General features: G+C 42.9%; 1 protein-coding gene across 1 annotated transcript in view; it reads left to right on the top strand.

Annotated features, from left to right (window-relative positions):
* Positions 1-27,593, top strand: part of LOC113438696 (ankyrin repeat and fibronectin type-III domain-containing protein 1-like) — a 307,222-nt gene that overhangs the window by 238,903 nt on the left and 40,726 nt on the right. The window contains exons 6-7 of the mRNA XM_087912443.1: positions 23,948-24,149; positions 26,141-26,348. Of these exons, the coding sequence (XP_087768569.1) occupies positions 23,948-24,149; positions 26,141-26,348 (410 nt within the window). The remainder of the gene's footprint in view (positions 1-23,947; positions 24,150-26,140; positions 26,349-27,593) is intronic.

The following is a 27,593-nucleotide window of genomic DNA, read 5'->3' as shown; positions in this document are numbered from 1 at the left end:
GCAAAACGGGACAAGGACAAATAACAATGAGAACGTGGGACAGAGATGGAGAACATGTTTTATCCCTTTCTATTAATTTGGAAAGTAGGATGCCAGGTAAAGTGTCTTGCATTCTGCACCATGAAAGAGACGGAGGGGTCCTTGGTGCTCTCTGAGCTTGGTTGTTTTCTTGCAGACATTTATTTACTCAACGAGGTAACACCATCAATGCTAGAGGGGGATGGGGTTTGCTCTCTTATTATATACTAGTGGCTTGCCTGATCAATGTTGCCAGGAATGTTCTGGGTAGTTCCTTGATTAGGCTCAAGTTTATTGAGTTGGTGCTTCCTTGATTCGCAGGGATGCGGTGGCTCAGGTAGACGGCTAAACCAGGTAGATGGCTAAGACACTGAGCTTGTTATTGATCAGGAAGGTTGCCAGTTTGGCAGTTCGAATCCCTAGCAGTGCATAACAGAGTGAGCTCCGTTACTTGTTTCAGCTTCTGCCAACCTAGCAGTTTGAAAGCATGTAAAAAAATGCAAGTAGAAAAATAGGGATCCCTTTGGTGGGAAGGGAACAGCGTTCCGTGCGCCTTCGGCATTTAGTCATGCCAGCCACCTGACCACGGAGACGTCTTCGGACAGCGCTGGCTCTTCTCCGGCTTTGCAGCGGAGAAGAGCACCGTCCCCTAGAGCTGTAAAAGACTAGCACGTATGTGCAAGGGGCACCTTTACCTTTACCTTTTTAGTTCCTTGGTTGAAGTATGGGATACAATGAAGGCATATGTTAGAGGCTTGATAATAGACTATACAAGGAAAAGAAATACCATGACAAGATTAGCCTCTAAGGCCTTGGAGGATGAGTATAAAAGACTTGAAAAAGAGCTACAGAAAATGCCACAGAAAAAGGACGTCAAGTTAAAAATGGATATAGTTAAACATAAAATGGGTCCAATAGAAAAAGAAGAATTAGCACAGAAAATCAGAGGTGCTAAACAGAACTACTTTGAAGACGCAAACAAACCAGGTAGATGGTTAGCATACAAATTGAGAAAGGAGAAAGAATCAAGGAAAATATTGCAATTAACAGATGACCAAGGCCAAGTTTGCTATGGTAGTAAAGAGAAGAAGGAAATCATTCGAGACTTCTGTGGGAAACTATATATGCCAGAGAATATTGATGAGGAAAGAGTTAAACAGTGCTTACAGAATGCTAATTTACCTCAGATACCTAAAGAGATTGAAACAATGCTTATCTGAGTATTGATTACTGGTCAGGAGGGTCTTCTGGTCCCACTCCCCACCCGCTTCCAGCACTGATGATATTACCTAATAAAACATCTGTAAGAAAACCACCAAGCTAGAAGACCGCCCCCCCCTCCAACAGTTCAACTCTGAACTGTAAATATTCTCTTCTATCAGGATTGTGGCCTTTTAGTTTTTCGGTTCTCTTTTTTGAATGGTATGTAGGTGTTCTTTATCTCTATGTGCTTGTTGATGGCTGATTGGCCTGAGTGCCAGGCTTCTAGGAACTTCTAGAGTTTTTGGACTTAGCTTGGTCTAGGTGCTCACTATCACCTAATTTAAACCACGGTGAACTGTGTCAATGTGTTGTGCAATTAAGGAACTTTTATTATGTCTTTTGACCGCTCCTTGGTATTTGTGGATGCGCGAGTAAACATGGAAGCAGAGAGGAATCCCATTCCCTTCTAGCCATGATGATGTTACCTAGTTGGGGAATGAAATGTCTGCAGGAAAACAGCCAAGCTTGAAGAGCATCAAGGATCCCACAGTCCTCCTCCTTTTTTCCCCCCTCCTCCTCCCAAGCCCCACTCCTTTCTGGTCAGGCTGATGTTCCCTAGTTGGATAATGAAACATTTGCAAGAAAACCGCCAAGTTCAGAGAGCATAAAGGATCCCACAGTTCAGCCTCGAGCTACAAATATTCTTTTCTACAAAAGAAACGATTGGGTGGACAGCGATGGGGGACCCAACAATTTATGGACTTGGGCTGCCAAACGACTTCGGAGGACAGAAGAGACTTGTTGGATTGTTGAAACACAGGCTGACTTCTGATTTTGCTTCAGCAGCTTGCAACACGAGATGAGAGCACGTACGAGGGTCACTTGCTCGCTTGCCAAGGGAACGGAAAGCAACCGTCCTTACAATCTGCAGCATTGGTGCAGCCGCTTAGAGAAAGCGGCTTGGTTGTCTGAATTACAACCCGGGAAGAAAGAAAAGCATTTTTAAGCTCCCGAGACTGAGCGTATTTCACTTGCTTTCCACCCCTCTCGCCTGCCCCAATGGACTAAAACTTTGGACTCCTTCGCAGTGCTTTTCCGAAGACGCATCAAGCGGAGGCTGCCAAGGAAAGATGTTTGGCTCACCCCTTCTTCGTTCCTTCAGGGCCTTGTAGATCAGACTACAGGCCATGGATTGGAGCTCTCGTAAACACGGCGTCGCAGACAATAGTAAATGCCTGAGCCTTTCGTGTGGCTCCAACATCAAGATTGCTCACGGCAGGCGGTCCAGGGAAAAACGAACCCAAGCGGACATTTTCTCACGTACGAAATAAAGGACATCCGGTTCTGAAGAAGTGCAGAACATCCTCGGCAGAAGAGGACCCTCCAGGGAAGGATGTCCACTCCGCACGAAAGGTTTACTGCGTCTGATGGCACAGAGTGGCCCCGGGTCTAAGCATGGAGTTGCCAAAACGGAAAGGATAGAACAGACTGTGCTTCTGGCACAGGAGACTCTGGACCCTGTAACCCCAAGAAAGGACCTCACATCAGTGAGAAACAACGGATGGAAACGAATCAAGGAGAGAAGCAACCTGGAATTAAGGAGAAACTTCCTAATAGGACAATTAACCAGTGGAACAGCTGGCCACCAGAAGTTGTGGGTGCTCCATCACTGGAGACTTTTAAGATTATACAGCCACCTGTCTGGAATGGTATAGGGTCTCCTACTTCAGCATAGGTTGGACCAGAAGACCTCTAAACTCCCTTCCCGCTCTATTCTGAATTGAATGTCCTCAAAGGCACCTCAGCTACCATCCCATTTCACCTTAATAGGAACGGGATGTCCTATCGGTTGGGCGGGCTTGCCAATCTGGACCACTGTTGGTGCAAAGTGTCTTTAACTTTTGGTCTCCTCAGTGGGATTTTAAGATGAGGTCCAATTTGGCATGGCCTCCCCCTCACAAAGGAGCAGACTGAACTGAAACCAAAGGCACATTATCTTGGCTAAGGGAAACGGGATGCATTAAGCCATGGCTCAGAAATGATGGCCAAGCCCTGGAGTCATTTCTTCTGGCATTTCAACAGCTTTGCATGATTTATGGGATGTTTGTGTTCCTCTGCTCGTCAACCCCCCCCCCCCATTGAAACGTGCCCCTTGTTCCTCAAGCCCCTCCACCCTCTCTCTGTTTTCCCCGTCTCCATTTTCCCCCTCCCTCCCCCTCCCTGGAGTCTCTCTGTCTTATGATGTAATGGTATCTGTACTTGTTGAATGAACTGCATGGATCTGAGTTTTGACACCATCCTTGAGGTCTGCGGCAGTTTGCCATAAAGGCTAAACCAACATCAGAGACCGATTCTGCACACTTGGCAACATGGTTCCTAAACCAGGATTGTTGGAACACAGGAAGATTTGGTTGAGCTAGGTTGAGTGGGGTCTGGTTACCATGATATAAGAAAAGATGCTGAGACCCTAGAAAGAGTGCAGAGAAGAGCAACAAAGATGATTAGAGGACTGGAGGCTAAAACATATGAAGAATGGTTGCAAGAATTGGGCGTGTCTAGTCTAATGAAAAGAAGGACTAGGGGAGACATGAGAGTGGTCTTCCAATATCTCAGGGGCTGCCCCAAAGAAGAGGGGGTCAAGCTATTCTCCAAAGCACAGGACAAGAAGCAACAGATGGAAACTAATCAAGGAGAGAAGCAACTTAGAACTAAGGAGACATTTCCTGACAATGAAAACAATTAACCAGTGGAACAACAACCCTCCAGAAGTTGTGAATGCTCCAACACTGGAAGATTTTAAGAAGAGATTGTACAACCATTTGTTTGGAATGTTATAGGGTTTCCTGCTTGAGCAGGGGGTTGGACTAGATAATCTCCAAGGTCCCTTCCAATTCCATTATTCCGAGTTGGGTGCTATAAAAGAAGAGGCTCACATTGATTGACACCTCATCTCTTCTGATTCCATTGTCCTTTCTGTGAGCTACTCTTGTATGTCGGAACAAACTGTTCATACCGCCTTCAAATTTGCAGCAAGTTGAATGGGATCGAATACTTTATTTGGCCAAGTGTGAACTTTCTGGAGTTTGTGGTGACATCCATGTTGAAATCCGGAGTGTGTTGTGGTTTTCAATTATCTCCCTTTGGGTAGCTTTTTCTAATTCATATTATTATATGCTCCACTCGTCTCAACGCAGCTATTAGGAGTATTTATAGGGCAGCTATTTCCTTATCTAACTTTTCTTGTGCTGTTTTTTTGTTTTTTGTTCTTTTTCTATTCCTATCCTCATTACTATTTCTGCTGGTTTTTTTTTAAATTATTCATATCATTTTCCCATCGGCTAAGAGAACCTCATCTAGGGCAGATTAGTTAGCTAATGAGTCGTTGGTTCTGTCACATTGTGGGAATGTAGACTTGTTATAATAATCAAGTGAATCTTTGGTGCAAATTTCATCCTTACTGCCCTTAAGTATCTATATATCACTAAAACTCTTTTTCTTCTAATCTTTAATTGGGCAAAATGGAAACCAGTAGTTGGACATTGAGCACTCTGATAAAAAAATACCTCTGGAATATTAACCCAAGGGGGCAGAGGTTTTCTTGTATTTTATATGATTTATTCACTTTTGCTAGTAGCCCGGTTGATCCTACAAAGGGCTTGTTAGCTATGTAAAGGAACAATTATCCACAGGGGGAAGAATCCTGTAGGATCCACTGTGCTAAAAAATATTATCTGACACAAGACACAGTGATCCCCCCAAATAGACACAGATTATTTATATTATTATTAAAAATAATAATAATATTGTTGTTAAGAGGAATCAGAGCACTACCTAACATGGAACATATTATATACTTGGATAAATAATAGATGCAGAGATTAGTGTCAAATAAGGAAAGAAGATTAACAAAATACAAATATATACAGCAATAGGAGACTATGTAAAAATAAACAATGTAGGAAATATAATTATTGAACTGTATGTGAATATAGTATGAAATGCACAAAATGAGAATTGTAATAGCGTATTATGGTAGAAATAAGCAAATAGGAGTTATAATCCGGATTTATAACACGATGTAGGGACTATACTGTATGATAGTTTTAACTAGGAGGTATAATGTGATTTGATATAACAAGTACACGATGATGTTGTATAATTGGAACTGTTGTGTATATTAAGGAAAAATGCATAATAAAAATATTTTTTTTAAAAAAAAATAGACCCAGGTGATTGCTCCTAAACGTACTGGAAGATTATCTTCTCCCTACTGTTCTCATGCAAATAACAGGAGAGGCAATTTTAAAAGTTCATTCGATACAAGCTATATTAAAAATATTCCTCAACCACTAAAGGGTTAAGGGAAACCCTTTAGTGACTGCAGGACAGTACTTTTGGCTACTCTGATCCATTGATCCTTTGAGCTAAGGAAGCGATTATGAACACTGTCATGGAAGGGGCACCTCATTTGAATTGTATGCATTCCCAAGGCTGGATTGATAGAACCTCTGGGAAGAGCGTGCTAAATCATTCTTTTTTTCTGTAGTTGGGCAGTGCATTGCTCATTCTTTTGTGGAAGAAATGCTTCACCCAACTCATATTTTATTTTATTTATTTATTTGATTTGTCAATCACTTACAAGGTAATAGGTATAAGTATAAACATAAGTAAGAATACAGGAAACGGGGACAATAGGACAGGGATGGTAGGCACGATGGTACTCTTATGCACGCTCTCTTACAGACCTCTTAGGAATGGGGTGAGGTCAATAGTGGATAGTTTAAGGGTAAATGAGTGAGGTTAGAGGATGTAACAACAGAGTCAGGTAATGCATTGCAGGCACCACTCTGTTGCTGAAGTCATACTTTTTGCAGTCAGGTTTGGAGCGGTTTTTCCTTGAGTTGTATCCATTGTGTGCTCTTGTATTGTTGTGGCTGAAGCTGAAGTAGTCATTGACTGGTAGGACATAGTAGCAGATAATGTTACGTACTATGCTTAAGTATTTAAGTATTAAATATTTATCATCTGCTTGCGTCCCTCTGGAGAGAGAACTGTATTTCAGGAAGGGTGTGTTATGTGGCCTGCAGAATGCAGGTGCAAAATGTTGGTTAAGAGGTCTTTCCTCCCATCCTGTTGTAGAGACGTGCTTGAAGAGGAAGGAAGGAAGGAAGGAAGGAAGGAAGGAAGGAAGGAAGGAAGGGAGGGAGGGAGGGAGGGAGGGGACCTAGAATTTGATAACTAGAGCTAAAACAAGAACTAGAATTAAGGAGAACTGACAGTGAGAACAATTAACCAGTGGAAGAGATTGCCTCCCGAAGTTGTGGATGCTCCAACACTGGAGGTTTTTTAGAAGAGATTGGAGAGCCACTTGTCTCAATGTGTATAGGGTCTCCTGCTTGAGCAGGGGGTTGGACTAGAAGACCTCCAAGATCCCTTCCCTCCCTGTTATTCTGAGAAGGAAGGAGGGCAGGAGGAAGGAAGAGAAGGAAGGAAGGGGAAAAGAAAGGAGGGAGGGAGGGAAGGAAACCTGAATATTTGTTCGAAGTATTTAAGTATGTGGTACAATCTATTTCAAGAGATCCAGAAGTCCCATAGATTCTCTTAGTTTCCAGAAGATCCTTAATTCCTCTTACTCAGAAGATCCTTAGTTCCCTTACTCAGAGCACTTCAATGATTAAGACTTCTCTTAGCAGACGTTTACCAATGCAGGTAGATTGTACCTCATATGAACATAGTGCATCATGCAGTAAATGTCTTGAATTATCTCTTTGGAGGAACAACCCAAGAATAGGCATTTTCACAGGACTATCCTATCTCTCTGGGTTTGATTTGGGAATTCCTCAAATTCATTTGAGGGGCTGAATGTGGAGATTTGAATGACCTAAGAATTCAGTATTTTTTAAAGCAGTTTACCCAGAGATATTTAACAGAAATTATAATGCAGAAAGCTAACTAGATAATGCTACTTAGTGATCAGGCAAAAGCTTTTCCGGGTCCATTTGCACTACTTCACAACCAAATTATAGAATAACAGAGTTGGAATAGACCTTAGAGGTCATCTAGTCCAACCCCCTGCTTGAGCAGCAGAGTCTGTACCATTTTAGACAAATGGATGTCCAGTCTCTTTTTGAAAGCCTCCAGTGATGGGGCACCCATAACGTCTGAAGATAAATTGTTCCACTGCTTGATCGTTCTCACTGTTAAGAAATTTCTCCTTAATTCCAGGTTGTTTCTGTCCTTGGTAAGTTTCCATCCATTGCTTCTTCTGTCTTGCCTTCTGGTCCTTTGGAAAATAGTTTGCCCCCCTCATCCCCTCAACTGCTTAAATGCAGTCATTAATGTGCCTCAAAAGTCCAGTCGTATTGTTGGTGGTAGAGTTTCCCCCCGCAGTCAGAAAATATACCCATTTTACATACACTTGGAATTCAAAGCAACTCTAGAGTGAAAGGGTGTAAATTAATCCGAATTATTAACAGTGTCAAAGGGCATAATTGTGCATATGAGATACACAGATTCTATTTCTCGAGCTGAAGTTCAAGATCCTGTTGATGTCTACATTCAGTGCTGCTTGAAATCCCACATTGGGGGGAGATCTGGTAATATTATCCAGGAACTATACTAAGCATCTTCCCCCGGTACATGAAACGAGAAGTTCTAAGGTTTCCCAAAGGGTATCTTCTCTCAGATATTTTGGTCCAGCTTCCCCTTCCACTGTGACCCACGCTAACTCTTTTCTTCTTTACAAGCTCAGAATCAGTTTCCGTCTGTCAAATCATCCCGCCTGTCTCCAGAGGCACGATTTTAAAATGACCTTCTCTCTCTCTCTCTCTCTCTCTCTCTCTCTCTCTCTCTTTTTTTTTTTTTTAAATGAAAAGAAAACAAAGAATTTATTTTGTTTGTGATTCGATTCTGCCAAGAGAAGATGGCTCATTGGGGAAAACACTCAGAATAAGAATGATTATTTTTTTTGCAAGGCGAATATTTTCCAGGTTCTCGGGGTTGGAAAAAATGGAATACGTTGTGGGATTCGCTTGTCATTATGAAAACAGAAACACACAGTCAACAGAATATAGAACAATAGAGTGGGAAGGGACCCCGGGGGTCATTTAATCCAACCCCCCTGCTCAAGACAGAAGTCCTTATTCTAACCCAGTCTATTTTTGATAACCTCCAGTGGGGACATAACTCCAGGAGATCAACCCCTCTTCACACAACAGTTGTGAGTGCAGGTAGTAAAATTAGAAGCTACACAAAATTCTTGCTATCCTTGATTAGTCCTGGTCCACCTGTTGGTTCACATTCTTAGGTGTCTTCCCTGGGAGTATTGCTCTGTTCTCCACTCGGTTTGATTGCTGTCGGCTTTCCAATTTGATTGATTCAAACAAAATACAAAACTGGGTGAATGAATTAAGCAATTTGTTACCAAGCTCCTCTTGTGAATACAGGGATTGTGCAAGGTTTTGAGCTGCACAAAAGTCTTAAGCAGGCAAATCCCTTTTATTCTAGCTCTGTGTAAAAAAATTTAAAAAGCAAGGTACAAATAAATAAAACACAAACTTCGTAAAAAAATTCTCAGTTGTAATCGAGTCTTATGGAGGCAGACAAAAATCTGTCCACATAACCATTTCCCCCTTCCAGCCCTCATGTTATATTTTCCATGGCTGGTTCTATAATATGTTCTGCTTTGGTGCAAGAGATTTCCTTGGGTAAAACTGAAGAGCAGAATTATTGTTCCTGCAACGGGGTCAAAATAAGCAGACATCATCATTTGTGTACGTCATAAAGTTGTGTTATCAGGTACAACTCTTCCTCTAGTTACATTAAAGAAGATTAAGCATTTGGAATGGCTGGGTTCTGAAGGACTTCTCATTCCTTATCAAATGACCCAGACAGAGCAAGGATACAGCCCATTCCAAAATGTTAAATTATGGACTTATTTGTTTGTTGGGTGTCTCCAAAGCAGTCTTGCGTCTCCTTGGTCAAGTCCTTGTAAGTTTTATTGGCAAGATTGTATTTATTTTATTTATTTTATTTTGTTTGTTTGTCAAACATGTACAAGATAACAGGTATAGGTATGAACATAAGCAGGAACAGAGGGAATAAATACAGATCAGTGGGGACAGTAAGAGAGGGACGGTAGCAGTGGTGGGATTCAAAATTCTTTGAATATTGAATATTTGAATATCTTTGAGGTCTTCTAGTCCAACCCTTTGCTCAAGATGAACACCCAACAACTGAAAGAAGCTGTGATTGACAAGGGTAGGATGGGTAACCCTTGCCCATAAAGTCACCAAGAATCAGACACAACTGAACGGTTAAACAACATAGTAAAGTATTGCTATTTACATAGTAAAGTAACAACATAGTAAGGTGGACACAGTACACAACCACACAGTGAGTTAAAAATGAAGGAAGTAGGGCATCTATAGTCATTATAAATTTAAAGGCCTCAACAAATATGTTATAAAGGGCATCCATCCTTCTTAGACTTTCACAGGAGGGTGAGGAGATAACATAGCTACGATTAGTCACTGTCTGAAATTTCAGATTACAGATGAACAGAGTTGAAAGGGACCTTGTAGGTCATCTAGTCCAACCCCCACACCCAAGTAGACCCTATACCATTTTGACTCTTTTGCGTGTGTGTGTAATTATGATTTATCTCAGAGAGAAAAGGCACACAGAGACAAAGAAACTACCAAGGAGAGAACTACACCCCAACCAAAACAAGCAAAGTGAGCTGTTGTACACAAACAGAGAGCAAACCCACCTACTTATACTGAAGATGTTACCTAGTTGGGTAATGAAATGTCTGCAAGAAAACAACCAATCTCAGAGGCCACGCAGGGCTCCTGAGCTACAGATATCCACGGTGATGATGTTGGCATCATCTGGTAAGATCATCGTTAAGATTTGGAGATCCACACTTAAGTAAAACGTGAAGCAAAAGTGCCAGGTACCCAAACTGAATCAACTGGATTCAGAAGTTTGAAACAACATAGTTTAGAGATGAGACGCCCAAGTTTATCTTGCTGATATCTACCATTTGGGTAGTCCTAGTTTAAACAAAATTTGCACAATGGCCAGGAAGTAACAGATAGAATAGAATGTGCAGTGATGAAATGATTCAGAATGGGAAAAGAAGGCTGTATCTGGCCAATTTATCTATTTAACATATGCAGAAAACATGAGGAAAACTGGACCAGGAGGAATAAACTGGAATTAAAGTTGCTGGGAGAAATGTAAGAAGAGGCTGATGGTATCACTGGGATGTCTGGAAGGAAGAAAATCTTCAGGAATGAAGGTTTAAAAAAGGACTACTATTGCAACTCTTTGAACGACATCAGATTGGGTTAATAGGTGATTCAAAACTAATGCAAAGGAGGCGACAACGGAATGTATTTATTTTCTTAGGCTTGTGAAATAGAGAGACATCTGCTACTTGGAAGAAAGGCTAAATCAAATATGGAAACTAAAACCAAGGTGTGTCTCAGGAAGGCTGGGATCTTCCCACTTATAACAGATGGCCAGACCATCAGAAAGGCTGAACAAGGAAAATAATAATAATAATAATAATAATAATAATAATAATAATACTATTGTATTGCTGGATAAAACCACCGAGAAGACCTTCGACCTTCTCAAAAGATGAAATCATCCAACAGTAAATAAAATAAAAACGAATTACGGGAAATATTCCCAATGCTAAAGACTGAATATTTTGCAGAGGTGAGAGTGAGTTGTTGGATAACATCATGGTTTGGCCAAAATCCAAATCAAGAAAAGGAATGAAGGAAGACAGGCAGAGAAGGAAGGGAAGGGAAGGGGAGGGGAGGGAGGGAGGGAGGGAGGAAGGAAGGAAGGAAGGAAGGAAGGAAGGAAGGAAGGAAGGAAGGACAGGCTGCAAGAGACAAAATGAGTTGGAAACTATCTTCGATGACATCAGCCAAATCTTTGTTCAGTAGGGTCAGAAAGTGTCTGAAACAACTGACCAATAAAATGTCCAGCTAGATAGGAGCACCCAGGAGAGTAACACAAGAGAATCTGTCTGGAAATCACAAAATAGCTTAGCAAGGAGATTAGTACCCAAACAGAGTTGCGTCCAAGACTGGAATAGGGAGAGGACTTCTCTGTGAAGAACAAAGGAGGCTCGGAAAGAGAAATGTTCTGTGGCCAATTTGCCTTGACTGGGAAGAAATGGTCCCCAAAAGAGACGTTGGTTTCTCATTGCTCTCCATGTTCAGGTAGCTACAGTGGGCTTGAGGTGAAAGGCAGATCAATTTACGGGCTTCGGCCAACTCAAGATCTCCCCAGAGTTTTTATCTTGATATACCTCCAGATTTTCTATCTTTAGATCTCTCCAAAGTTTCCATCTCGAGATCTCTTCAGACTTTCCATCTTGAGATATCTCTGGACTTTCCATCTCTAGATCTCTTCAAACTTTCCATCTTGAGATTCCAAACTTCCCATCTCGAGATCTCTCCAGAGTTTCCATCTCAAGATCTCTCTCCAGAGATCTGCTGAAGGCTTGGAGCAATCCTCCTGATGTCAGAAGATAGTTTCTCCTTGCTTCCTTGCCCCCCGTTCCTCCCTCCCAGCCCTGTTCTCAAGCTGTGGTACTCTCACATTAAGCTGTTGGCTCCAAGCAGGCTGGTGTTACCACAGCAACATTTAAAACAACCTGCTTTAATAACCGCCTCCTTCTCCTCACTTTCAGTTCAGTACAGCCAAAGGTTGCTAATGCCAAATGTTTGGAAATTATGTGAGCCTCTTAAACACAAGGGAGCCTTAACATTATCCCTGAAAGGCGGAGTTCCCTTGTGCTGCTGACCCAATAGTAATATGTTTACCATATATCTCAGGACATTAAGTCTAAATGCAGACTTAAGATATACTTAGGTTGGATTTATTGAAATCAGTGCAACAAGTAATAAATTGAAGTCCTGCAGATTTCAGGGCCTCTACTTTCATTCGGATGGAGTTCAATCCCATATCTTCAAAGATGTGAATGTTCTTTCAAAAATAAGGAAGGAAGGAAGGAAGGAAGGAAGGAAGGAAGGAAGAAAGAAAGAAAGAAAGAAAGAAAGAAAGAAAGAAAGAAAGAAAGAAAGAAAGAAAGAAAGAAAGAAAGAAAGAAAGAAAAAGAAAGCTAGCTAGCTGAGGAGGAAGGAAGGAAGGAAAGAAAGCTTGAGGGAGAGAGAGAGGAAAGAAAGAGCTGAGAAGGGAGGGAGGGAGGAAGGAAGGAAAGAAAGATAGCTGAGAAGGGAGGAAGGTAGGAAAGAAAGAAAGAAACCTGAGGAGGGAGGGAGGGAGGAAAGAAAGAGCTGAGAAGGGAGGGAGGGAGGAAAAAAAGAGCTGAGGAGGGAGGGAGGAAGGAAGGAAGGAAAGAAAGAAAGCTGAGAAGGGAGGGAGCGAGAGAGGAAGGAAGGAAGGCTTAAATTTGAAAATCTAGCTGTGACAAAATTCACAGGTAATAATACTCCATGCCTCTAGCAAATGTGCCATTTCCAAACGTACGCATATGCTCCTATTTCTAAGGTGCATTATTTATTTTTTTAAAAAGTGTTGTTTCAAAAACTAAAACAGAACTTAATCTGCCAGCCTTCCTTAATACACTCACAAGTATACTACAATCACAACTCAAGAATGGTCTGAAGAATTGCTTTACAGGAGTCCTCACTTAGTGGCCACAATAGGGACCAGCAGCTCGGCTGCTAAGTATAACGATTACTAAGTAAAACCCTTACTGAATCTATGAATTAACCAATCCTGGTCTATGATCACAATAAAGTTTTGAGGGACTACCCCAAAGAAGGTGAGGGTCAACCTATTGTCCAAACCACCAGAAGGCAGGAACAAGAAGCAATGGGTAGAAACTAACCAAGGAGAGGAGCAACTTGGAGCGAAGCAGAACTTTCCTCGCAGTGATAACAAATAACCAGTGGAACAGCTTGCCACCAGAAGTTCTGGGTGCTCCATCCCTGGAGGCTTTTAAGAAGAGACTGGACAACAACTTGTCTGGAATAGTATCGGGTCTTCTGCTTGGGGTTGGACTAGAAGACCTCCAAGGTCCCTTCAAACTCTGTTATTCTGTCCTGTCCTGTTGTATTTGATCGAAGGTGCAAGAACAGGTGCAATTTTAAGTTTTGCGAGGCAGAAGAGCAATTCCAGAAAATGGCTGTACCGGATTTCCTTTCCAAGGTTACTCTTAAGAATGAGGTCAGGTCCCAAGTCCAACAGTCACCTAGCTTTTAGCCTACTTCTCATAACCTTAACTTGAGCAAGAAGTGTGCAGAGATTCTCAATCATGGTTGTCCTAAAGGTGCTTTTTTTTTTCAGGAGGCAATTGGAGTTTCTGTTTTGTTTTGTTTTGTTTTTCTTGGAAGACCTTTCGCTTCTCATTCAAGAAGTTTCTTCAGCTCTGACAGGATACTGGGGAATGGAAGGATTGCAGGCAGCTGGTCACTTGCATCCTTTGAGAGGGTCATTGAGGCCACTTGGAGGTTTATCTGTGTCCTCAGGGTCGCCTGAGTTAATGCTCCTGGTTCCTGCAGTCTGCAATTTTTCCTCTGGAAATCCATCCCTACTCCCACACCATTTAAAGGGTGCTCATCCCTAATTGTAGAGCTAAAAGATTCTCCGTCCTCCGGGACATGGTTGTCCCAAAGGTGCCTTTTCAGTCCAGTTGCCTCCTGAAAAAGCACCTTTGGGACTTAACTTGAGCGGATTCAAGAGATCCCAGCACCACTGAATTATGCTGAATGGACAGTCCGTCTCATTCTTGGAGAGGCTCTCCGTGCCAAAATAATTTAATTAAGCGATTTGATGGGCTTAGATCACTTTCATTTCTTACTCCGTTCTGATTTCACCACATTCTTTTTAAATAAAAACAAAACAAAAGCAAAAAAATTTCAAGATGCTGCAAGCTAATTATAGGGCCATTGAACCACCTCCAAGAAAATAAAATATGTCCTACAACTCCGACTGCAGCTTCAATCAGAATAGATTCTCAGTGCAGTCATAAAACCTCCCATACCAAAAGAAAAAGAAAAAACAGCCCAGGCAAGCCACATCCAAAGAGTGACAGCATCCTTTGGCATGCCTTTAACGTTCAAAATGCACAACTGTGTGTCCATATGTATGTGTGCATCTGTGAATCACAGATTGTCCTATTTCCTCCTTTGTTCTAATCCGTACATTGTGAGCAGAACTGCTAAATTTATAAGTAAGGCAGTTGAGCTAAGAACCCATTGCATTGAACAGATGGGGATACCCTGGAAAAGTGACATATTGGCTGTCTGTCTGCCTGTCTCTCTCCTTCCTTCCTTCCTTCCTTCCTTCCTTCCTTCCTTCCTTCCTTCCTTCCTTCCTTCCTTCCTTCCTTCCTTCCTTCCTTCCTCCATTCATCTCCTTCCTTCTATCCAGCCTTCCTTCCCTCCCTTCCATCCTTTCCTTTCTCCCTCCCGCCTTCCCTCCCTCCCTTCTCTTCCTTCCTTCCTTTCCTTTCTCCCTCCCTTCCTCTATTCATCTCCTTCCTTCTAACCATGTGCCTTCATTCCCTCCCTCCCTTCGTTCTCTTCCTTCCTTCCTTCTCTCTCTCCCTCCCTCCCTTTCCTTTCTCCCTCCTTCCCTCCCTCTCTCCCTTCCTCTATTCACCTCCTTCTTTTTATTCATGTGCCTTCCTTCCTTCCCTCGCTCCCTTCTTCCTTCCCTCCTTCCCTTCCTCCTTCCTTCTTGTTTCTTGTTTCCAGCCAGGGAGGTGAGCTGCGCTGCTGTTTCTCTGAGTAGAGGCTGGAATACCTACCCCTCGTAAACCCTGGGCTGCATGCACTGATTCCAGTCAGTCTGGTGCCGCGATTCGGGTTTCAGTGTGGACTTTCAAACCCAGCCATATTTAGAATGTCCTTCTCTGGCCTTATGTGGGGGGGGGGGAGAGCGAGGGGAACCCACAGCACAACTAATTAAAGAAGAAGAAGACAAAGAAGAATCAGCCAAACAAAAACAACGTAATTAAAGGGAACTGTGTGTTTCTCTAGCAGGATCATTTGCCCGATGTTTCTTTGCTTCGATATTAAATACAAAATGGCAATTAAGGCTTGGTGGCAAGCAATGCATTGGATAACAGATAACAGATAATCAGAGTTGGAAGGGGGAGGACTAGAAGACCTCCAAGGACCCTTCCACATTCTATTCTGTCCTGTCCTGTCCTGTCCTATCCTAATCCTATCCTATCCTATCCTATTCTATCCCATCCCATCCCATCCCATCCCATTACATCCCATTACATTCTATTCCTGTTCTACTCTACTCTACTCTACTCTACTCTACTCTACTCTACTCTACTCTACTCTACTCTACTCTACTCTACTCTACTCTACTCTATATCCCTTATTGATCTGTTCTAACCTCATAAGTCCTTCTAATTTGGAGCTTAACCTCTAAATCAGGGGTGTCCACTCTTGCCAACTTTAAGACCTGTGGACTTCTACTTGTGGACTTCAGCTCCCAGAATTCCCCAGACAGCCATGCTGGCTGGGGAATTCTGTGAGTTGAAGTCCATCAATTGAAAACCACGGATCTTAAAGTCGCCAAGGTTGGACACCCCTCTTCTAAATGTACCAATGAGTTGGCAAGAGACCAACCTACTCCATTGAGTCCTAGTTCCATCAATTCAACCAAACCAGAGTGTTGTCTCTCCAAACGTTCATCGAGTTCTACACCCCATTGTAAAAATCTAGGCTTCCAATCCCCAGAGTGAATACAAGACAGTTCAGTTAGTCATGCTGCCTGGGGAATTGTGGGAGTTGAGATCCACAAGTTGGAAGTCCAGAGGTCTTAAAGTTGCCAAAGTTGGACACCCTTGCTCTAGATGTATCAATAAGTTGGCAGGAAACCAACTTGCTCCATTGAATCCTAGATCCATCAACTCAATGAAAACAGAGCATTATTGCTCCAAACGTTTGACTGAGTTGCACGCCCTGTTGAAAAAAAAAAATCAATTCAATCCAAAAGTGAACACAAGACAGGGTTCAGTTAGCCCTGTAAGAGGGTTCACCAGCTATCCGATGTTTGCAGGGATGGCGCGTCTGGGCCGTGGAAGGAGCGACCAGGCCTGGAGTGCGGACTCTTTACTGCTTGCGATGGAGAAAGAGAGCGCCAGCGTGATTTCCTGTCCTAGCAGCAGAGAGTATATTGAATTAAAATATCTGCTTTGTTGAAGGTAAATAAAGCTGCAGGCTAGCCTGCAAAGCAAGAGGAAGGTGCCAAGAGGAAGGCAACGCACACTGCTGCTAGGAAGGCAACTCAGCCAAATTCACATGGTGTGCCTGGATTTGAAGATGATGTCATTGGGGTTTTCAACGAGAGGATCAGAATGATTGGAATGCTAAGAGCGAAGGAGGTATTTATTGATCCTGCTTTTCAGGACAACCTTGGCTATAGGAAAGTGTCTTGCCAAATTGTTGAAGGAAGGACAGGCAAATAATAGTTGTGAAACACTGCTGAATCCAGAACGGTTTTGTATCACGTTAAAAGAATTGAGTGCCATTATAACTTTGAATGGTCATTAAACGGATGTTATAAGTCAAGGACTAGCTGGACCCTAACCCAAGGTTTGTGAGAAGAAGTTGATAATGCTGTTTTTAATTAGAATAGAATAGCAGTTGGAAGGAACCTTGGAGGTCTTCTAGTCCAAACCCCTGCTTAGGCAGGAAACCCTATACCATTTCAGACAAATGGCTGTCCAATATCTTCTTAAAACCTTCCAGTGTTAGAGCACTCACAACTTCTGGTGGCAAGTTGTTCCACTGATTAAATGTTCTAACTCCAAGGAAGTTTCTCCTTAGTTCTAGGTTGTTAGTCTCCTTGATTAGATTCCAACCATTGTTTCTTTCCTGCCTTCAAAGTGCTTTGGAGCAGGGGTCGCCAACCTTTTAGACGTCAGGATCCACCAAACTCATAATTTTAAATACTGCGGACCACCAATATGAATTTTGACTGATGGCGGCTTGCTGGCATTTTCTCAGGGTCTCTGCAGAAAGCAACAGAGACCCTGGGAAAATCCCCCCAAAAGTCTGCAGGAAAATTCCCCACCCCATTTACCTACCGATCAATTTTTATTTGAGATCGCAGGATATCATCTCTAGCTCCGTTCTCAGGGAGAGAGAGAGAGAGAGAGAGAGAGAGAGAGAGAGAGAGACTGACTTTTGGCTTCATGCAAGGAAAGCAGCAGAAGCAGCAGAAGTCTTTCTTTCTCTCCCCCAAACTCCACCAGGAATGAGTCTTTGCCGGCACAAGCCTCTTGGAGCAGGATGCCTTGCAAGGTCCCAAAGACTCATTTCTGGAGGAGTTTGGGGAGGAGAGAAAGAAAGACTTTTGCTGCTTTCCTTGCGTGCTGCCAAAAACAGAAGAAAGAAGTGGAAAAAAGCAGCCCAGTGGCCAGGCCAGGCATGTGGGGTGAATGGGGCAAGTTCCCCCCTCACTACCCCTCCCCTCACTACCTCGTGTTGTTCGCAATGCAAGCGACGCAAGCCTTGTGTTCCCGTGGGCCATGTGGGCGGCGCAGCCTTGTGTTCCTGCACAATCTGGATTAATTACTTTGGGGGGTGCTTTGGGAGTGACATTTTTCTGTGGACCACCAAACTTTTCTCACAGACTGGCAGGGGTCCCCGGGCCCACAGGTTGGCAGCCATTGCTTTGGAAAATAGGTTGATCTTCTCTTCTTTGTGGCAGCCCCTCAAATATTGGCATCTTTATATGTTTTAGCCTGCAGTCCAGTCCAGTCAGAGATCTCCAAACTTGGCAACTTTAGGGTTTGTGGACTTCAACTCCCAGAATTCCCAGCCAGCATGGTTGGCTGAGGAATTCTAGGAGCTGAAGTCCCCCAGTCTTAAAAGTTGCCAAGTTGCCTACTCTAAATCATCTTCGTTGCTCTTCTCTGCACTCTTCCCAGACATCTTTTTTTTATTTTTACACGTCTTGAAGGTGGCAGCTGTACGAATCTCCAGGGAGAACATCATTCCACGGGGGCGCTCTCCATGAATCCTCACAGATAGTAGTGATTTATAGAAGTAGCTACAAACAGAGTGAGGCGTTACCATGGCAGCAGGAGCCAAACACACTTTCCCCTGCCTTGGAGGGTCCACTTGGACTAATCCGGTGTAGACACTGGGTAGACAAAAGACGTTCGGTCAATGACGCAGTGAGTACAAATAGCTTAACTCTGGTTTTCGGCTTTAAGTTAGCCTCTCAAGCAGATAAATCACAGCCTTATACGAAACAGCTGAGAAGACAAATGCTGTCTTCGACCTTTAATCTTGACTTGCAAAGAACTACAGTAGGATAACGCGAAAGAAGGTTTACATGGCCTTGGTTTCTTTCTTGTTGCCTGTCTGTCTCCATGTCTTCCCAGGCACTCTCTGATACAAAGAGATGGAAGGCTGGTTGCAATTGACCACAAGAAGCAATGCTAAGGTTATTGTTTCAGTAGACAGCCCAAATCTCTGTCTCTTTCACACACACACACACACACACACACAACCCACTGTCTGTTGCTTGGCTCCTGCTGGCCTTGTGGTTAAGTTGGGGCCTCTTCTTTGTAGACGCTCTGCTCGTATCATTAGGGATACAGAGGAACAAACAAAACTTATTTCTGGCACCAACAGAATTTCTGTAAGCTTCAGGGCCTGTTAGAAAACCAAACAATTTTAACTTTTAATGAAGATGAACAACAAGAACATAAAATCGTTTGCTGGGTAGAAGAAAGACAGGGAACAACGCGTACATGCGTAGGAATGCAACAGTACTCCTTGACTCGCAACGATACGGAAAACATGGAGATTTGCAACCGGTCCTCACACAGTGATGGGATCCTACCGGTTTGGTCTGGTTCTATAGAACGGCTAGCTCTGAAGAGCAGCTGACACCGAACCGATTCACTGGGATGAGGTTTTGGTCTGATATTTGGCCCACCCACCCACCCGGGATCTAGGCTGTCCTTTAGTGGCTGTGTTTTCCTCCTCAGCTGCTTTGCACGGCAGCTGGAGAAGATAAATGCTTGCGGGAGTTGGTGCTCCCTGAACCAGTTGTTATGCCGGTCAGATCCCACTCCTGTCCTCACAGTAATGACCGTCAAAGCATAGTCACGTGATCATGGTAACCAGCACTTTGCAGCATCCCAGGGTTATGGGATTACCCTTTGAGACCTTCCCAGCTGGCTTCTACAAGCGGAAGCAGATTCGCTTAGTGACTGTGTGATGGAACAGAAGTTGCCTTCAGAAGTTTGTGGGAGTGTCATCCCTGGAAGCTTTCAAGAAGAGACCAGGCTGCCATTGGTCAGAAATGGTGTAGGGCAGTGGTGGCTAACTTTTTTGGGCTCCTGTGCCAAAAATTGTGTGCGCACTTGCATGCTCAGGCTCGTTTGCCAGCACCCAAAAGGCAATGCATCCCCCCCATGCTCCCCATGCATGTGTGTACAATACCCACCCACCCACCCTGCTGCCCCCTTACCTGCACTGTGCCTCACAGCTGATTTTTGGCCTGTTTGAGGAAGGCTTCTGCAGGCTTTGCAGGCTGAAAACTAGGCCCGTTTCATCACTTCCGGTGTTTCCGGAAAAACAGGAAGTGATGAACGGGGCTAGTTTTCAGCCTGCAAAGTCTGCAAAAGCCTGCAGAAGTCTTCCTCAAGCCTCTGGGAGGCCGAAAAAGGGCTTAAACTGGCCAAAAATCAGTTGTGGGGCGCACACATGCGCAGTGAGGTAAGTTTGCCTGCAGCTCGCGTGCTGGCACAAATGGCTCTGTGTGCCACCTGTGGCACGCATGCCATAGGTTCGCCATCACGGGTGTAGAGTCTCTTGCTTGGGCGGGGAGTTGGACTAGATGACCTACAAAGTCCCTCTCAACTCTGTTAATCTGTTGATTCATTCAACAACGGGAGTGTATTTTCTGTCTGTTCAGTTACCAGCTACCACCATTCTCTCCTACCCCAACCTAGAAAAACTAGCAAATGACATTACGAGTTTGTTGTCCTCCAGCATGCACTTTTTAATTAGATGGTGTGGTTTATGTTGTTGTTGTTTTCTGATTGTTTCATATTGTTCATGATTCAGCTGGTTGATAAGCCGTTTTGAAGATCTCAGAGCAAGAACACGGAAAGAGATGATTATTATTATTTTTTTTAATGCTCTGCCAGAGGTCTGGCACCCACAGTGACTTTTAATATAAAGACTTTGTCATGAGATGATAGCACCCTTCCCATTTCACACGGCAAGCATTGCCTGCGTCCGATGACAGCTAGTACTTACCCCATCAGGGAGCGTGTTTGTTCTCATGTCTTTCCTTGACACGGCAAATACCAACTGCCACCAAGGGGGCTGGAGAGAGGATTCATTCATAGGAAAGGCTCACCATGCAATTTCCACAAGACGAAAGCATCTCAGATCAATTTTACTACATCAAAATAAATAAAAATAAAATGGGGAAATCAAGCCTGAACCCAGTTTCTTCTGTCAGGGACTGCAAACTCCGCCCCAAACTCTGGTTCACCTCACAGCTACAGCGGTTCGTTTGATGGTGGTGGCAAACCACCGAAAAGTGGGCGCGGTTCCCTGAACACACCTTTCCTTGCTTAGCGGCAGAAATCTTGGTCTCCACTGGGGTCGTAAGTCAAAGACTGCCTGGATCAAGGCAGATGCTGCTCTCCTCCCTCCTTTCTAAGGCACCTTGGTTAGAAAGTCCTTTGGCGGGCTTGCAGCTGGAGACAGAACCGTTGCTCCAATGCCCCAACATTGGAAGTTTTAAAGAAGAGGTAGGACAACCATTTGTCTGTATAGGGCTTCCTGCCTGAGTGGCGGGGTTGGACTAGAAGATCACCAAGGTCCCTTCCAACTCATTCTGTTGTGTTCTGTTTTGTTCTGTTGTGTTCTGTTCTGTTGGGTTGTGGTCTGCTTGGGGTCCGGTCTGATCCATTCTATCCCACTACTATCCTTTCTTCTTCTCTTCTCTTCTCTTCTCTTCTCTTCTCTTCTCTTCTCTTCTCTTCTCTTCTCTTCTCTTCTCTTCTCTTCTCTTCTCTTCTCTTCTCTCCTCTCCTCTCCTCTCCTCTCCTCTCCTCCCCTCCCCTCCCCTCTCCTCTCCCCTCCTCTCCTTTCTTCCTCTCCTCTCCTACTCTCCTCTCCTCTCCTTTCTTCCTCTCCTCTCCTACTCTCCTCTCCTCTCCTTTCTTCCTCTCCTCTCTTTTCTTCCTCTCCTCTCCTCTCCTCTCCATTCTGGACTCAATAGTGTCTCACCAATAGTATTTGACTGTCCTTCCTTCAACAATTTGGCAATTCCCAGGGCCAGTAGAAATTCTGGTTCCTCGTTGCAGTCATAAGTCAAGGACTGCTTGTAGTGAAAAATCACCCGTTCTTTCCCATTCTTCATTCCTGAGCTGATTCCCAAGCTATAAACTCTGTCAACCTCTTTATCTGATGTCTGCAAATGTTCCCTCGGAGCTCTTCCTTTGGGACTTTGTCCAACCCACACCGAGGAGTTATTTCCATCCATTTTCATTTTGATACGCGCGCAGATAACCTCACTGTCAATGATATCCATCGTCTGTCTTGGCTGTGCTCGCACAGCCAAAGGACCAGAGACCACACCAAGATGCATCGCTTCTCCGATTAAGTTTGGTGCCAGATCAAATCATTCACAGCCTTCCAGATGGTGGTTAAGTCTGGAGCCATGCAGTTTTCATAATCCTAAAGCTACGCCGTGGCTGAAAAAGCCAACTTTTGCCCCAGTTCCACCCCTTGGCAAGGGTACAAAAAAATTAATTCCTTCCTGAGACACAGATACTTTTTTTTTTCATTTTTAAGACAGACAGGTTAATCTTCCCCCTTCCATTCCCATCTAGAGAAATGCCCAGAAGGAGACTTAAAGAGACTACTGGATTTCAAAGCTCTTTTTTAAAAAAAAAAGAAAAGAAAAGAAAGAAAAAAAAAACCCAAGCGAAATAATGTAATTCATTGCACGTTGCCTCAGATAAAATCACAGCAATCATGAACAATTGCAGTTGGGATTCCCTTAATACCTTCTGCAGGGCTGTCTCTAAACATCAGGACTGTGGTGTACGTGTGTTGTTTTTCTTGAAAGAGAGGTGTTTCTTTAGCATGATGCAACATGGAGAGATTTTTAAATCTGCTGCCATTTTGCAGGCCTTCCCAGAAAAATATAAGGCAGTAGGACATTTTATTTTTATTGTTTACCGTATTCATGTTATGAGCCCTGGTGCAGTATTCAGGTTATAAATCTTGTCTTGTTTCCATAAAGTGGGGTGTCTGGCTACATTTGATCCAAGTGTAATCTATCTATCTTTCTTTCTTTCTTTCTTTCTTTCTTTCTTTCTTTCTTTCTTTCTTTCTTTCTTTCTTTCTTTCTTTCTTTCTTTCTTTCTTTCTTTCTTTCTTTCTTTCTATCTGCCTGTCCGTCCGTCCATCTGTCTTTCTGTCTGGCTGTCTATATCTATATCTATATCTATATCTATATCTATATCTATATCTATATCTATATCTATACCTATACCTATACCTATATCTACATCTACATCTACATCTACATCTACATCTATCATCTATATCTATATCTATATCTATCTACATCCTTCAATTCTATATTGACTTTGACTGGATAGGTCCTTATTATTTTCTGGACAAGATACATTCATTTATTTGTGTATTGAACAAATTTATATTGCCACCCAACTTACACATGACTCTGTGGTCCTTGCAATGTTAACGTTTTGCAGGGTAAGAACTCAAATAAAGAATTAAAACAAATATTTAGTGTCCTTGCTTTCTTTCTAGGGCTAGCAGAGAGTGACTGGCTCAGGGTCATCCAGCTGTCTTTATGCTTAAAGTAGGATAAGAATCACTGGGCTCCCAGTTTCTAGTCTGATGACATTAACTAGTGCACCATACATACAGTATGCTTGAGGAGGAAAGGAAGGAAGGAAGGAAGGAAGGAAGGAAGGAAGGAAGGAAGGAAGGAAGGAAGGAAGGAAGGAAGGAAGGAAGGAAGGAAGGAAGGAAGGAAGGAAGGAAGGCACATGGATAGAAGGAAGGAGATGAATAGAGGAAGGGAGGGAGGAAAGGAGGAAGGAAGAAAGATATAGCAAAGGCAATAGTCTTAAGACCTACTTCTGATATGAAGTTCTCTGTTAACCTTATTACCAAATTTGTTTTTTTAATCTGTTCTAATTTCTAAATAAATAATTTTTATCTGTTCGTTTAGAAGCTATTTTCAGTATGTGTTTTAACTAGTTAAGGGACTTAGGGAATACAATCTTGACTGCAAATATGGAGGATAAATTTTACACTTGTGAAACAGCATTAAAAGTAAAATAAAAATAAAAGACATTTCATGAGATACGTGTGTTTTAAAATTCCATACTAGGTATTTTGTCCATTGTATGAAAGCCTTAATAATAAACTGCATGTCTTTTGCACTGCTGGATATAAGCAATACCTGAAAATATTCAGCAATCTTAAAATGCCATATTGGGGTAACCAATTTTCATCTAATGCTGTAGCAAACTTTTGAGTTGACAAAGCATTTATTCACCACTCTGCTAACAAACCTACTTTTTGCTAACAAACTTTAGCAATTTTCACCTGCAACTTGTGATTGTCATTTTTTGTGTGTCAGATATTTAATTTAGCATTCTCCCTTTGTTGTTGTTGTTGTTTCATAGGTCTTCCGCACCAAAAATGACCCAGCAACTAAGAGATTTGCAGTTGGCCCACGCTCGAAAGCAGGCGGGACCATCATCCCCAAATGCTGCCAAGAGGCTTTATCGGAATCTCTCTGGAAAATTCAGAGTTAACTACATGTCATTTGATGAAGGAAACTTAGCCGGGAAAGCTGAAAAGGAGAAACAGCGAAAATCCTACCTGGTAAATAGATTTTCCTATCTGGTCTGAGTGAGTAGCTCAGTGGATTTTTAGAAGGTTCGTGGCTTCTTATTCCAAAATAAAAAGGGGGGGTGAAAGAAACACAACATTCCAGATATTGGGGAATTGCCAGCTAGGCTGGAGGGAGGGGTCAAGCGAGGCTCTAGCTTTGAATCCTTGCATAGTTACAAATGGCATAACATGGCCTCCCCCCGAAATCCATGAAGCTTCATCTGGTCGTTCCGAAGGGTAGGCAGATAGTCTGATGAGATTCTTTTTAAAAAAAAACAATTTTATTGTTTTTTTAAAAACAAACAAAACAAACAAAACATAAAAACATCAGCTCTCTTCCATACATATATACAGATTCTTGTAACAGAGACAAATGAACTATTCTGGAACAAGCTTCAGTTAGTTAGTTTAGTTTACTTTATTGTCATTGCACCTCGTACAACAAAATTAAATACCATCTTCAGTGTACATTATGACTATGAAAATAAACACAAACACACATCCTTCACATTCCATACATTGAATTGAAAACCCCTGATGTTGCATTAATATTGCACTACACAGTAGAATTCAATGGAGCTACTGCCCTGGGATAGAAGCTGTTTTTCAGCATGTTTGTCCTTGTTTTTATTATCCTATACCATCTGTTAGATGGTAATAGTTCAAAAAAAAAAAGGGTGCCCAGGATGAGATGGATCTTTGAGAATGTTTTGAACTTTCTTAAGGCAGCGGGAGCTATAAAGCTCTTCCAAAGAGGGGAGAGGGCAACCCATGATCCTCTGGGCAATGACATTAACCTCTGTAGCACTGTCCTATCTGCCACGGTGCAATTGGCAAACCGTACACAGGTGCAGTAAGTTATGGTGCAGTGGGAAAAGCTTGAAGCTGCTCAGGATTGATTCTGGTTGCTTACATCTGACCCCATCTCAGTGTTTCGTTCATGGAATGTTCCTCTTGGAATCAACCTTAGCTCCCCGTTTCCTGGTTCATGGTACCCGGTGGTGGCCATGAGAAGAGGGGAGAAGCCAAACTTTTATCAAATGCCATGAGAAAGAGTTTGTTTCATGAGAATGAGAGAGGCAAATTCCATTGCGGTCAAACTTTCCCTTGCTGGCTAGGAAAAAGAATTTCCCAGCCAAAGAATTCCCTTGTTTGACGGGGTATTCTGGGAGTTGAAGTCCACATATTTGAAATTTGCCAAGGTTTAAAAACACTTAGTAAGCTGATGGAGCTGCTCGACCCTTGAGTGAGGTTTTCGTGCTTCGCCACATTCGTGGCTTGCAGTTCAGTGCATGGTTGCTCAATGCTCCACATGAGGCGATGACTACGGCCAACGTATTGCGAATTGCAAGTGACGATATGAATGAATGAATGCTCCAAATGATGTGGTGGATACAAGCCAGTCCTCGACTTATGACCACAACTGAGCCCAAAACTCCAGTTGCTAAGCAGAACAGTTGTGAAGTGAGCTTTGTGTCCCATTTCACGACCTTTCTTGCCATCGTTGTTAAGTGAATCACTGCTGGTGCTAAGTTAGTAACACAGTTGTTAAGTAAATCCAGATTCCCCATTGAGTTTGCTCATCAGATGGTCGCAAAAGGGATCATGTGACCCTGGGACACTACAACTGCCATAAATATGAACCACTTGTCACACATCTGAATTTTGATCACTTGAGCACGGGTATATTGCAATGGTTTGTGTAAAAAATGTCCCTTTTCCCAGTGGCATTGTAACTTTGAATGGTCACTAAATGAATTGTTGTAAATCAAGGGTTACCTGTACAGTCAATGTAGTGTGTGGGTTGCAAGTGAGGAAGTAGCCATACGGTAAACTGCAAGAGCTAGCTTTGGAAGTGACCGGTTCCACCTTCCTTTTCCCCGTCCCTGTGAACGTGTAGATGTATATGCTAAAAACAAAGTCAGGCCTGCAGAATTCCAGGTGATGCTCAAATCTAGCCGTGACTTTGTTCCTCTCTGCAGTTTCAAGGCAATGCTGCTCTCTTTGAGGCTGTTGAGTTGCAAGACCTGGACAAGGTGCAAGAGCTACTCAAGCAATACAGTCTGGAGGAGCTGGATCTTAATACTCCTAATAGTGAAGGTCTCCTGCCGCTAGATATCGCCATCATGACCAACAACTCACCCATTGCGAAGACCCTCTTGCTGGCTGGAGCCAAGGAAAGTCCTCACTGTAAGTCGGAAACTCTTACGATCCTTCGCCCTCTTCCGAGCTCTTTCTCAAGAGTAACAATAATGGAGAATATCTGTCGCTCGGAGTGGAAATGAGGGGGTCCTTGGCGCTGAACTTGGTTGTCTCCTTGCAGATGTTTCATTACCCCAACATCATCTACTACATTCTTGGTACTAGAATGGAGGGGGGGTTGCAGAGTGGAGGAGGAAGAGAGGAGGAAGAGACTATGGGCTCCTTGGTGCTCTGAGCTTGGTTGTACTTATGCAGGCGTTTCATGACCCAGCTAAGTAGAATCATCAGAGCTAGAAGGGAGTTGGGTTTGCTCTTATTTTATATACTAGTGGTTTTCTTTGTCAGTGTTGGTAGGAGCACAGGGTAAGCCACAAATATGTAAACCCCATTCTCTTCTAGCACTGATGATGTTACCTAGTTTGGGTAATGAAACATCTGCAAGAAGCCAGCCAAGTTCAGAACCAACCAAGGATCTCTCATTCTTATAGCTATTCTAGAAATTATCTTCTTCTAACTACTCAATAACCTGAACTGTGGAAATTCTGTTCTTTGAACTCTGAGAATAGCCAACATTTACAGCTGTAATTCTGTGGGAGAAGATCTAAGCAGCCAAAGCTATCACAATAACATTTAAATGCCCCCATATCATCATTTAGATGCCCCTGTGAATTATTACAGATGCAGCCCGAACTACATTCTCCCATATTTTTCATAGTTGCAAGATGTTCGGAGGAGAATTGATTTGAACCATGCAATCATGAAAGATATAGAGATGCTTTCTTGGATGAGATGTGATTCAATCAATTTAAATCCTGCCGTTCCAACTGAAAGCTAGTGCATGAGGAACACATGACCTGAAAATTTTGATTCTGAATCTGATGGGGTGTTTGAGATGCTGCTTTGAGCAAACATTGAAGGAAACTCAACGTGTTTGGTTGTTACTTACCGTGAGCAAATTCATCCAGCAAAATTCCAGCTTTGTTGATTATAGTTCTGAAATCCAGCACTTGATGAATGCCTTCATTGGACCTTAAGGGCTCATCATGAATAGAACTGATGAATGAAGGCAAATATATGCATCCCAGGATAATATTACAGGACCCAATCTGGGTCAGTCACTGGAACCAGAGATTTAGTCTTCTGAGCTTTTGAACTTGTGCCGGAGTCATCCTCTGGAAACTTTTCTCTCATCAGAATCAGGTGAGAGAGAAGTTCCCCGATAGCCCAAAAACT

The sequence above is a fragment of the Pseudonaja textilis genome, chromosome 14 (assembly GCF_049901715.1).
Source record: "Pseudonaja textilis isolate UNSWEBS1 chromosome 14, rPseTex1.2, whole genome shotgun sequence".
NCBI lineage: Eukaryota > Metazoa > Chordata > Lepidosauria > Squamata > Elapidae > Pseudonaja > Pseudonaja textilis.
This window is presented reverse-complemented; position numbering and strand designations above follow the sequence as displayed.